Here is a 14,000-nt window from a genome sequence, read left to right as displayed (position 1 = left end):
AAGGAAAGTCCCACTGAAAAGGGGAATCCTCCATTGTGTACCAAGTTCTGAGAGCTATCCAGATACGGTGGACTATGACCTTAATAGCAGGGTTCTCCAAGAACCATGAGTGGCCCTTTATGCAGACAGGATAAGGAGCACACAGGACAGCTCAATGGATAGTAAGAGTGAACACCCATTACCTAAGCCTTAGGTATGCAGCAAGTGTTTCTAGACCACCTGTCTCTCCTCCCAACACCTTTGAAAGTTGACTTACTTTTAGTTTTAGGTATTATTAAATAAAAAGATGTCCTGCTACGCTTGCTTCTTTTGATTGCTATACTTCTCAAACATTTATAGTCTGGGTGCTGCTTGTAGGTGCATGTGAGCTACAGCCCGTGCACAGGTAAAAAACAGCTTATAGGAGTTGGTCCTCTCATACTCTACGGTTCCTGGTGATGGAACTCAGGTCGGCAAGCCAATCACCCACGGAGACAGCCCCAATCTATGCTTTTGAGATTCACCCCTATTAATGCACCAAGCTGGAGTTCATACGTGTTCACTGCTGTTAAATATTTCACTGAGGGAGTACACCACAACATACTTTCACATTCTCGAAGGATGCCTATAGGTCTAGTCATGTATCAAGAACATTCTACCCTGTCTTCAAGTAAACATGTTCCAGTGCTCCGCTAGGGTATATTAGGTGCTAGCACCTTACTTAAACTCCTGCATATGTATATGTGAGCTCGCTCTCTCTCTCTCTCTCTCTCTCTCTCTCTCTCTCTCTCTCTCCCCTACACACATGATAAATGATTGACAGATAGGTAGGTAGGTAGGTAGATAGACAGACAGACAGACAGATAGGTATGGGGGGGGGTGCAGGAGTTATCATAAACTATTGACACTAAAGTAATGGCACAGAATGCCAGCTGATCCTGGTGGAACTACAGCTGTGCTGCTAAGTTGAGCAAGACTCTCATGCTTCAGAAATGAAGTGACCGGAGAGTTCTCCAAGAGAAGTTTGTGTAAATTAAAAAATTCCTTTTATTTATTTATTTTTTGTTTTTTGTTTTTTGAGACAGGGTTTCTTTGTGTAGCTCTGACTGTCCTGGAACTCACTCTGTAGACCAGGCTGGCCTCGAACTCAGAAATCCACCTACTTCTGCCTCCCAAGTGCTGGGATTAAAGGCATGCGCCAGTCTCCACCAAATGTCCAATTTCTTAAGTGAAAATCAAAGTGGCAGGGATGGAAAGATGACTCACCATTTGAGAGCCATTGCTGTTCTTCCAGAGACTAGATTCCATTCCCAACACCCACGTCAACACAGCTTATGGCCACCTGTAACTCCAGCTCCAGGGACCTACCATTTTGAAGCACCATATTTTTAGCTTTTCTGGGCTGTCATTGGAGGAGGGAAATCCCCCTACACACCTGTACAAGTGCAGACCAGGATCTGGCCTTCCTGGGAATCCACACATGTGACCCACGTGTACTCAGACACTTACATAAATAATAAATATTCAAAAAGTCAGAAGTCTCTGCAATGGAGGCAGTTGCTTGGTCTCTGGAGCGGCCATGTTTGTTAGACACTTCTGCTAGAGTCTCCTTGTGTCTTCTTTGCTAATATTACCACAGCTACACCAGGTTTCCCTTGCCTTGGGTTTGTGTTTATTCCTCTACAGTTCCGACATTTTTGCCTTTTAAAGGTGCTTCTTGTAAACACCATAAAGACGTTTTACACCCAATCAGAATGTAGTCAGCCTTTGGAGAATTTACTATAATTGCGGATCCAATTTCATGCTATGCTACCGTGTTTCAGTGACTGGACCTCTTGGGAACCCTTGACTTACTGAGTCTAGTACAAATTCTTACATTCTTACCATCCTAACGCTAAAGCTTAGTGTATCTCCATTTCCCCATTTCCCTTCCCATCCAATGGTCGGCCTACCCTGCTGCCTTAAGAATACATATTTCAAATTCCAGCAGGCATTTCCATGACTGCTCTGAATACTTCTCTCCCACTTGGACATGGGAACTCTTGTTCCAGATAGGACTCCATGGATGGCAATAATGATTTAAGAGTTTGGCATACTCCCACGATCCCAGACCTTGCTGGGATTTAATATACTCCTGCACTTGTGCAGGTGTGTACAGGGATTTCCCTCCTCCAAAGAGAGCCCAGAAAGGATAAAAATATGGTACATCAAGGTGTGCCTTTTCTACCCCAATTCAGGCTGAGGCATGTTTCTCTGAAAATCACCTACAAGACACCCTGTTGCCATTGAAGAGAATCAGTGATGGCGAGAACCAGCTAAATCAAGATGGGACATCTCCGAAGCTGCTTGCCAGGCAGGCAGCTTAGTGGTGTAGATCTCCAGTTAGCTGTGGCCCAAGTCTGTATTTGAAGAGTCACTGAAAGCTTGTCCTAGTCACAAGGGTTGTGACAGAGCAGCTCTAATAGGAGACTGATAGCCCACATCAAGGAAAGAATGGCTGGCTGGGAGGCCCCAGCAAGGTCCTAAAGTAGCTGCAAGCAACCCCACCAAAGAACCAACATTGGATATCTGCCGCAGAAGCAACACTCAGAGAAACCCAAGCCACTGGAGATCCCACCCCAAGTTCTCCCCATGCTTATCTGCAGGAAAACACCACAAAGGTGCAGATGATATTTGTCAAAGATGGCATAGTGGTGCCTCTCCATCGGAGGTTGCCTGGCATGTGATCTCATCCTCCATACAACACCAAGTGGCTTCAGCGTCTCCCCTCGGACTCCGGGGCATTGTACCCTGTGCCACCTCCACAAGTTCAATACAGCTGGAGCCTGCAGTACTGTCCTTTTCTGTTGCCACCAACGTGAGCTCATGCTGCCGCCCTAAGCTTTAGCTATAATTTTTTTCCCCACAAGCATTGTGGAAACTCCATGGAAAGGGGGATTGTCTGTCGCTGTCCTCGATCTGTTACTTAGAACTGGACAGCTACCGATTCATTCACTCATTTACTTGATCAGTTATTTAAAAAACAAAATTGGTCTGTTTGTTCTATGACATACAATGTTTTTTTCTGGTTCACATCAGGGAACAAAACAGGCAAGAACAGAGAAGCCTCGTCCTTCTCCCCCTCCCTCCTCCTCCCTTTCCCCTCCCTCTCCCCACTCCTCCTCCTCTGAGTTTAAATATTATCATACAAATCAATTATTAATCACACAAACTTACAAAAAACCAAAAAGGCTATCTGCCCATAAAATTTGTCAGGTTTTTTTTTTGTTTGTTTGATTGTTTTTGTTTTGGCAGTGTCTTACTATGTAGCTCTTTAGCTATCCTGGAACTCATAAAGATCTGCCTGCTTTGCCTTCTGAGCACAAAAATCAAACATAAGTTAATTTGTAAAGGGAGAAAAGACTGGATACTAGATCTGGCTGTCTTTCTGCAAGTTCTCCCAAATTCTCTCAAATAGTTTCTCAAAACTATTGAGAAAGGAGGAAGAAAGTCCTGGAGCTTTTGCGACATATGGAAGAGATCTGGAGGAAGGATGAGCAGGAGAGGAGAGGGGCACGAGGCCAGTGTGCGCCCCCCCCGCCCCCCCCTCCCCCCGTCTCACTGTGTCTGCGAGGGCCGGTTACAGCCCAACCGCCAAGGGGCCTGGGTGTGTGCGCAGCCGGAGGGGTGGGGGTAGGGGCCGGGGCCGCCAAGGTCTCCCTTGTCTCCCTTCCTTTGGTCTTACAGCCACAACGCGCCTGCCCGCCCGCTAGTGGTGGGATTCCCTAGAGGCAGGATGGTGAGCATCTCCCTCATCCCCCACTGTCACCCCCACTCCACCCCACCCTACCCTACTCCACCCACCCCACTCCACCCCCGCCTTACTGGTTTGGTTCATCCTGGAGATGCAGAAACACGAGAAGCCAAAGAGCAGGATAGCAACGAAGGCGAAGAGCAAGTTAATGTTCTTAGTCTTCATTGCGCTGGCGTCAGAGCCAGTGGAGAAGACAGGCGTCGCTGTCAACACCAAGCTGCACACTGAGGCCGACCAGGCACAGCGCCTGCGTCCTGGGCCCCCGCGTGCCTGCTCCCCCTCCCACAGGGCCGTTGCTACAGTCCCAGCACTTTCGTCCAGTCACATCGAAGTCCCCTCTTGAGCATACTTTACAATCCTCTGGCAAGGACGTGAAAAACTGTGGGTAAGCCCTGGGTTGCCTGGCCCTGACCAGACACTATCGTCTTAGCTTATTTTCCTGCGAGGATTCATCAGATTTCGATTCAAAGGTGTGAAACACATGGCACAATCTCTTCATCTGTGTTTCCCATTCGGCCTTTACACTCTGGTCTCTCTTGGAGACTCAGGAGCCAGGAGTGTTTGGGTGATGCACAATCTCTTCTCTGCAAGGGCACCCAGTTTCTGGCCCCCTTGAAAGCTTTGAAAGATTTGGACACCCACCTGCTTGAGAATGTCGCGCCCGAATACTAATGGCCGGGAGTTGTGAGTAGTGAGAGTTTAAAAGAGGGAGGCAAAGAAAACGGATAGCAACTTCACCTTTCTGCCCCTCCAGCCCCGCCCCATCCCGTTTCCCAGGAGTTTGACTGAACATTCTTAGAAGCCGCAAGGCAAGCGGACCCTGCTAGGACTGATATACAAACCTACTTGCTAGACTCTGAAGCGACGGAGAAAGTCCTTACTATCGATAGCCTAGAGAAGGAAGATATCAAGGAAAGTATCGTCAGAAGGACATCATGGCAGCAGCTCTGTGTCAATTGGAGCACCAACTAATTGGTTTCCCCAGCCTTTCTGCTTGCATGTCTCACCTCAGTATGTCTAAGTCTCTCCTTCAAGCTCTTTATCGCCAGAGCCCCTCAGTTTTATCAGGGGCATCAGGCCCATCTGACTGTTATTACACCCATTGTTTATAAAATGTTTACGGTCCTTAGGACCATGTTTCTAGACCCGCACTTCTGCTGTTACTGCCTTGACACCCACTATGTTGCTATGGTGACATCCAAACTGGTGGCACCCTCGGCTGTCCACACCTCATCCGATAAGATGATTTTCCTAGTTGTTAGTTGTTAGAAAGTCCGACCGCAGTTCACAACAGACCACTCCAGACCACACGGTTCCAAGGGGAGGAGGTTTTATTCAGTAGATAGGGCAAAGGTGGGGAGAAGAAGGTGGAAGGCTAAGAGAGCGAGTCAGGGGGTACTGCCTGTTTTATATGGGCGGTGATGTAGTATCTCCCAGGTAAAGGTGAGTAGCCAGGTGGATTCTGGGAGTGTGCGGCTGTTGCCTTGGCAACGATGTGGGGGGTCGCCTAAATGTGATGTCACTGGGTTCGGAGCCTGATACCAACACTAGTGCACTACTATCTGCCTATCACTCCTGTTTACTAGTTCCTGTCTTTGTGGTGATAAAGTCCCAGGCAGGGTCTTCACCTAGGAAATGAGCATCGTCGTAAATTACAACACAGAGCAATACCAAACTGACAGGAACCCAGGCTCCCAAGTCATGCTCACCACGGGTACTCAGTGCTCAGGAGAAAGTGCTGGAGGTGTGAAGGTCAGGTGGAGCACAGCTACAGGAAGGAGCGGGTTACAGTCACTCCTGGTCAGTCAGGCCACATGTTAGGAAGTCACGTGTGTTCCCCCCCCACACCCCCACACACACAATTTTCAATGGTCTGGTGGCTCCGTCAACAATTTTCTGGATCCCCCAAGTGAACTATCAATCTGAAAAAGTTTGTAGGCTGGGAAAGAGAGAATTTGATCAGGGCACCGTTGCCTGCTTTACTCTGGCCCCCTAGCGCCCCCAAACACTTGGGGGAAATGCCACTTACCAGCCCTTAGGTGTGGACGCAGCACGTGTTCACCTAACAGAACCAGCAGCTGTCACATCCTGACACTGTTTTCAGCTACGTGTTCTGTCATCAGTTTGACAGCTTATCTCCTAGGTACACGTCTTGCTGGGATTCTCTGGTTTTGGGAGAAGGTAAATGGCTTTGCATGGCCCCTGAGCATACAATGAGGTACATAATAGAGAACCAGGCAGTCACACAAAACATTATTCCAAGACCTCCACGGTGCTCTACAGCCTGGCTTTAGCCCAAGATGAAGTAAGGGTCAAACTTCCTAGAGTCTTCCGGGACTACGCGGTAATCCTATATGTTCATGGGGACTCGTGCTTAGACCTCTGTGCACAGGAGATCTCCACCGGTCTCACATTAAGCAGCTCTTACTATACTAAACGAGTGGCTTGGGTAAGGGTCAGTTATATCTACTAGAAGTAGCTAGTATTAAGAAGTTGCTAGGTAATCCATTTGGAATTTTGTCTACCTTTCAAAAGAATCTTGTTTTCACCCTGATCATCTGTGTGAGCTCCTGTATCGGTCCCTTGGAAACCCCACCTGGTCTCCCACGAGCACACCTCTAGCATGGTGGTACTCAGAACACTCGTTCATCAAGACTTTTTCTTGCCAACACAGAATACTGGTTACTGCCCATGACTCTGTAAGCTTTTAAACGTTGCCCAGGACAACGAAGTAAGAAGTCCTGCCATTCTCAATGTATACAGCTCCCTGCTAAGCCCATTATACACAACTGGGCTTTTAATTACCCAGCAGGCAAAGGGTGGCAGGTTCTTATGCTTGTATTACTATAACACAGGGATTCCTATGGATAAACTGAGAAACTTGTTCTGTCTTGGTGGAAAGTGAGTCGAGGTTTAGGTCTGGGTTCCATGACTTCTGAGCAGCAGAAGCTGGCTGCGATTTCATCCTTGAAAAGAGGTGGTCTACCTTTTCAGGTTGTCTGTCACAGTTCTGCAGAGATGACTCTTATAAAATGAATTATGGGGATCTTGTGGTGCAGCTTCCTATTTATAGCATCTTTTGATGTTTCTAATGACATAACAGGCTATACCTATCTTAATACATTTCTCTACTCTAAAGATAGAGGGTATGTTTTCCTGAGAGAGCTTAGTAGCACGCAGGCTAATGTTTTCTGTCAGGAACTTTTAAAGCACAAATATGCCAAAGATTGCCACAAGGTGGCAGTATTATGTTTCAGCCAAAACATTTGAATGAGGCTAGAAAATTCCAAAATCCTTTGAATTTGCTGGAATCCTAGGGTCCTATAACACATTTGAATCACTGATCATATACATTTTCATAGATTGTCAAACAGACTCTTTTTAAAATTTTTTTATTGATTCTTTGTTTCACTTCATACATCCCGTCCCACTCCCCGGTCCCCTTGTATCTACCCTCCACCCTCACATTCTCCCCTCAAAATACAAAAACAAAGAAGCTGAACAGAACATAGGAAATATCTCATCATGGAAGGTGTAGCATGTCTCAGTGTGTCCCACAGTGTATCCCTCTGTCCACACATCTTTACTTGCAAATGTTCATAGCGATGAGTCATTGGTCTGGTTCCAGATCTCTGGCTTCTGCGACACCATCAATATTGGATCCTCACTGGGACTCCTCCCAGTTATCCTGTTGTTGCCCTGTGTCATGGAGATCCTGCAGCTTTGGAGCAGCAGGACTGGCCCTTTCACAGGCTCCAACAGTTCACAGATGATGTGCATCTTGGGGTTCACCAACTTAAAGCCCTGGATCTGGGCTTGGGTAGTGGCTGAGCTGGTCAGCACACTGACTCTCCCTTATCTGTACCACCAAGGTGAACTCTACAGCACTGTTCACCCAGGCCACCCAATTTGGCAGAAGGTGGGGGTCAGCTCTCCTCTCCTTCCCTTGGGACAGCTCACCTGTACCCATGCCACCAGAGCCAGTTCCACTGTGCTGCCCAGTAGAGGCACAGGGCCCACTCTCCCAAGTGCTGCAGCCTGTGAGGGGCTGGGCCAGCCCTCCAACTCTCACACCCAGGGCTGGCTCACCAACGCCTTTGCCATCAGGGCCAGTTCCACTGAGTTGCCCAGGACAGTTGCGGGGCCCAATTTCCTGCCAGTAAGGGACAGGGCCAGTTCTTCCAACCATCACAGGTGGCCAGCGGGGAGGTGGGGGAGGGATCAACCCACACCCACTTTACCTCATGGCAGATTAGTGGTGGGACCAGCTTTCTTGAGCTCACACCCTCAGCCAGATTTACTGTGCTGCCCAGGTGACTTAAGAGTTTCATTGCTATGAAGAGACACCATGACCAAAGCAACTCTTAAAAAGGAAAGCATTTAATTGAGGCTGGCTTATAGTTTCAGAGGTTCAGTTCATTATCCTCATGGAGGGAAGGAAGCATGGCAGCCTGCAGGAAGACATGGTGCTGGAGGAGCCAAGAGTTCTACATCTTGGCTACAGAGAGCAGAAGGGGACAGTCTTCTACAGGCAGCTGATTCTTTATTGGGTGGAGCTTGAGTAGCAGGAGACCTCAAAGCCCGCCCCCACAGTGACACACTTCCTCCAACAAGGCCACACCTCCCAACAGTGCCACTCTGTTTGGGTAAAGCACTCAAACAGGAGTCTATGGGGGCCAAATCTGTTCAAACCACCACATCAGGCAAGGTGCAGGGCCCTTCACTGATTCACAAAGAAGCATGAGGTTTCCTGTGTTCTTCACAACCGGGCATTCACTATAAAGAAACACTAGAACAAGTCTTAGGCCTTTCATTTTTTCCATCTTGTTGAAACTATAAGAAGCTTCATAAATCTGAAAGACATTGGACTTGAGTATGGTGATGACAGGGACCTTAACCGTGTCCATTTTAGTTCTGTAAAATCAAGAGCTGGATTTTTTTCCTTATTTCTTCCTCTGCATTATCATAGTGATTTGGTGCTACATGCTGTACCTTTTTTTATATCCTAAACTTCCATCTGTATGTCTTAATGTTGCCCCCTTTCTGTCCCTCTGGGCTTTGAGTATACTTCCTACTATTGTTATGGTCCATACAATAATTGAAAAATATTTCCTCCCATCCTCCCTGGCTCAGTGTTGACCATATCACATACCTTGGACTAGTCAGACAAATCAAATGACATCTTCTTCTTGTCTTACTTCACAGTTCACATAACAGTGCCTGAACACCTGACCAAAAAATTAAGGGAGAAAGGCTTGTTCTGGCTTACAGTTTCAAGGGGAGACAAATTATCTTGGTGGAGAAGGCATGGTTTGCAGGAGAATAGTGGTTTGGCCATAGGGAGTGGTACTATTAGGAGGTATGGCCTTACTGGAGGAGGTGTGGCCTTGTTGGAGGAAGTGTGTCACTGTGTAGGCAGGCTTTGAGGCCTCCTATGCTTAGGCTCTGCTCCAAGTGGAAGAGAACCTTCTCCTGGTTGCCTGTGGAAAAATTCTTCCCCTGGCTGTCTTTGGGTCAAGATGTAGAACTCTGGGCTCCTCCAGCACCATGTCTGCCTGCATGCTGCCATGTTTCCTGCCATGATGATAATGGACTAAACCTCTGAAACTGTAAGCCAGCCCTATTTAAATGTTGTCCTTTATAAGAGTTGCCTTGGTCATGGTGTCTCTTCACAATAGAAACCTCAACTAAGACAAGGAGTAGGAAACTGGTAGATTACATTACATGGGCAGTCAGGAAGCAAGAGCAGAAAGTAGGGTTGTGATATAAAACCTCAAGGCCTGCCCTGGGGACGTACTTTCTCCAGTCAGTCTCCACTCCCACCAGAGGTTATACAGCCTGCCCAAGTATGGTGGCCATCATCAGGAGACCAACTATACAAATTTATGAGCCTGTGAAGGGCATTTCACATTCATACCACAACTTTCCTCCAAGTGCATTCACCTATAAGAAATGAATAAAAATTACTGGAGCTGGAGAAATGGCTTGTAAGGTAAGAACAATGACCACTTTAGCAGAGGACCTGGGTTTGAGTCCCCACAACCACACATTGACTCACAACAGTAACTCCAGCTCCAAGGGTTCTGATGCATTCTTCTAGTGTCTATGGGTACCAGGCATGCTTGTGGTACACAGACAGACATGCAGACAGACCACCAGTACACAAAAAATGAAAATCCTTACCTGTGATAAATAGCAAGCCCTCTCTGTTCTGAATTTGGCATCAGTGGCTTCAAATGTGGATAGAAAACATTTGGGAAGATGACACCTGGACAATATAGACGTTTGTCGTATGACTAAAACAACATGGTATAAAAATTCACATAGTATCTGCATTCTTCTAGGAATAATATCTGTAGAGGTCACTTATGGTACAGTATCATAAGCTGCAGGTAGCAGATGTCTGTACATCACACTACATTATTTTACATCAAAGACTTGAGTGTCTGTGGACTTTGGTTCTGGGGCCAATCCCTCATAAATACCCAGAGATGATATTTTGGTGTCAGGACCATCTTGAGTTTATGCATGAGGTCACAGTGCTTTTTATCTGGGTCTCCTGAGGACCAGCTGCTTGAGCCACAACAAGTAGATGGTAAGTAGCCAGGACAAGCAGTTCTCACCTTTCAGCAGTCTCTCCAATCCAGTCTTATGTTTTTTTTTTTTTTTAATCTTAAGAATTAGAGATATGATCCTAGCTGGTCTGCTCCCATGAAGACACCATATCCTGACCCATCGTAGAGAAACCACTGCACTCAGAGCAGTGGAGGAACCATTGTACTTAGAGCAGTGGAGAATCCCCTGCACTCAGAGCAGTTGAAGAAGCTGGATTCTCAGGAGCTCTAACACACCAGAATCATAGGATCTCAGGATTCCAGAGACAGCCTGAGTCCTAGGAGCTCAGTATCACAAGATCACAGAGACAGGTGGACTCTGAGGAGGTCTGGCACAAGCAAGACAACAGGAGAGACAAGCTTTAGTCAGAGGCAGTGAGTGCAGGTAGCACTAGAGATAACCAGATGGCAAAAGGCAAGCTCAAGAACATAAGCAACAGAAACCAAAGTTACCTAGCAACATCAGAACCCAGTTCTCCCACCATAGCAAGTCCTGGACAACCCATCACACAGGAAAATCAGGATTCAGAATTAAAATCACTTCTCATTATGATGATAGAGGACTTTAAGAAGGACATAAATAACTCCCTTAAAGAAGTACAGGAGAACACAGGTAAACAGAAGACCTTAAAGAGGAAACACAAAAATCCCTTAAAGAATTGCAAGAAAACTCAACCAAACAGGTGAAGGAATTAAACAAAACCATCCAGGATCTAAAAATGGAAGTAGAAACAATAAAGAAATCAAAAGGGAGACTGCCCTGGAGATAGAAAACCTAGGAAAGAGATCAGGAGTCATAGATGCAAGCATCACCAACAGAATACAAAAGATAGAAGAGTGAATCTCATGTGCAGAAGATACCATGGAAAACATTGACACAACTGTCAAAGAAAATGCAAAAGCATAAAGCTCCTAACCCAAAACATCCAGGAAATCCAGGACACAATGAGAAGACCAAACCTAAGGATAATGGGTATAGATGAAAGTAAAGTTTCCCAACTTAAAGGGCCAATAAATATTTTCAACAAAATTATAGAAGAAAACTAAAATAAAATCTACTTTCAACCAAAAGTTATCAAAAAAAGGTAAGGAAGGACACTTCATACTTGTCAAAGGAAAAATCTACCAAGATGAACTCTCAATTATGAATATCTATCCTTCAAATGCAAGGGCACCAACATTCATAAAAGAAACTTTACTAAAGCTCAAAGCACACATTGCACCCCATACTATAATAGTGGGGGACTTCAACACCCCACTCTCAGCAATGGACAGATCACTGAAACCGAAACTAAACAGAGACACAATGAAACTAACAGAACTTATGAACCAAATGGATTTAACATATCTATAGAACATTTCATCCTAAAACAAAAGAATATACCTTTTTCTCAGCACCTCATGGCACCTTCTCCAAAACTGACCATATAAGTGTTCACCAAACAGGCCTCAACAGATACAAAAAGATTGAAATAGTCCATTGCATCCTATCAAATCACCACGGACTAAGGCTGGTCTTCAATGATAACAAAAACAACGAAAAGCCCACATACATGTGTTAACTGAATAATGCTCTACTCATGATGACTTGGTCAAGGAAGAAATAAAGAAATTAAAGACTTTTAGAATTTAATGAAAATGAAGGATCTTCATACCAAAATTTATGGAACACAATGAAAGCAATGCTAAGAGGAAAACTCATAGCTCTAAGTGCCTACAAAAACAAACGAGAGAGCATACACTAGCAACCTGACAGCACACCTGAAAGCTCTAGAACAAAAAGAAGCAAATACCCCAAGAGGAGTAGACCACAGGAAATAATCAAATTCAAGGCTGAAATCAACCAAGTAGAAACAAAAAGAACTATACAAAGTATCAACAACACCAGGAGCTGGTTCTTTGAGAAAATCAACAAGATAGATAAACCCTTAGGCAGAGTAACCAGAGGGCACCTAGACAGTATCCAAATTAATAAAATCATAACTGAAAAGGGAGACATAACAGAACCTGAGGAAATGAAAAAAAATCATCAGATCCTACTACAAAAGCCCATACTCAACAAAACTGGAAAATCTGGATGAAATGCACAATTTTCTAGACAGATACCAGGCACCAAAGTTAAATCAGGAGCAAATAAACCATCTAAACAGTCCCATAACCCCTAAAGAAATAGCAACAGTCATTAAAAGTCTCACCACCACCAAAAAAAAAAAAAAAAAAAAAAAAAAAAAAAAAAAAAAAAAAAAAAAAAAAAGCCCAGGACCAGATGGTTTTAGTGCAGAATTCTATCAGACCTTCAAGAAAGACCTAATACCAATTCTCTTCAAACTATTCCACAAAATAGAAACAGAAGAAACACTAACCAATTCATTCTATGAAGCCACAATTACAGTCATACCTAAACCACACAAAGACACAACAAAGAGAACTTCAGACCAATCTTCCTTATGAATATTGATGCAAAAATAGTCAATAAAATTCTCACAAACTGAATCCAAGAACACATCAAAACAATCATCCATCATGATCAAGTAGGCTTTATCCCAGGAATGCAGGGATGGTTCAATATATGGAAATCCATCAATGTAATCTACTATATAAACAAACTCAAAGAAAAAAAAACACATGATCATCTCACTAGATGCTGAGAAAGCATTTGACAAAATTTAACATCCCTTCAAGGTAAAAGTCCCGGAAAGATCAGGAATTCAAGGCCCATACCTAAACATAAAAAAAGCAATATACAGCAAGCCAGTAGCCAACATCAAACTAAATGGAGAGAAACTTGAAGCAATCCCACCAAGATCAGAGACTAGACAAGGCTGCCCACTCTCACCCTACCTATTCAATATAGTAGTGGAAGTCCTAGTCAGAGCAATTAGACAACAAAAGAAAGTCAAAAGGATACAAATAGGAAAGGAAGAAATCAAAGTATCACTATTTGCAGATGATATGATAGTATACTTAAGTGACTCCAAAACTTCCACCAGAGAACTCCTAAACCTGATAAACAACTTCAGCAAATGGCTGGATATAAAATCAACTCAAACAAATCAGTAACCTTCCTCTATTCAAAGGATAAACAGGCTGAGAAAGAAATTAGGGAAATGACACCCTTCACAATAGTCACAAATAATATAAAATAACTTGGTGTGAATCTAACCAAGCAAGTGAAAGATCTGTATGACAAGAACTTCAAGTGTCTGAAGAAAGAAATCGAAGAACTCAGAAGATGGAAAGATCTCCCATGCTCATGGATTGGCAGGATTAATATAGTAAAAATGACCATCTTACCAAAAGCAATCTACAGATTCAATGCAATCCCCATCAAAATTCCAAATCAATTCTTCACAGAGATAGAAAGAGCAATTTGCAAATTCATTTGGAATAACAAAAATTCCAGGATAGCAAGAACTATTCTCAACAATACAAGAACTTCTGAGGGAATCACCATCCCTGACCTCAAGCTGTATTACAGAGCAATAGTGATTAAAAAAAACCTGCGTGGTATTGGTACAGAGACAGATCAATGGAATAGAATTGAAGACCCAGAAATGAACTCACATACCCAAGGTCACTTGATCTTTGACAAAGGAGCTAAAACCATCCAGTGG

General features: G+C 44.5%; 1 protein-coding gene across 1 annotated transcript in view; it reads right to left on the bottom strand.

Moving 5' to 3' along the window:
- Positions 1–4,087, bottom strand: part of Mgat4d (MGAT4 family member D) — a 35,952-nt gene extending 31,865 nt beyond the window's left edge. Inside the window, exon 1 of the mRNA XM_034522510.2 lies at positions 3,844–4,087. Coding sequence (XP_034378401.1) covers positions 3,844–3,937 — 94 coding nt within the window. The 5' untranslated portion in view covers positions 3,938–4,087. The remainder of the gene's footprint in view (positions 1–3,843) is intronic.
- Positions 4,088–14,000: the final 9,913 nt, after the last annotated feature.

This window comes from Arvicanthis niloticus, chromosome 18 (assembly GCF_011762505.2).
Source record: "Arvicanthis niloticus isolate mArvNil1 chromosome 18, mArvNil1.pat.X, whole genome shotgun sequence".
NCBI classification, from domain to species: Eukaryota; Metazoa; Chordata; class Mammalia; order Rodentia; family Muridae; genus Arvicanthis; species Arvicanthis niloticus.
This window is presented reverse-complemented; position numbering and strand designations above follow the sequence as displayed.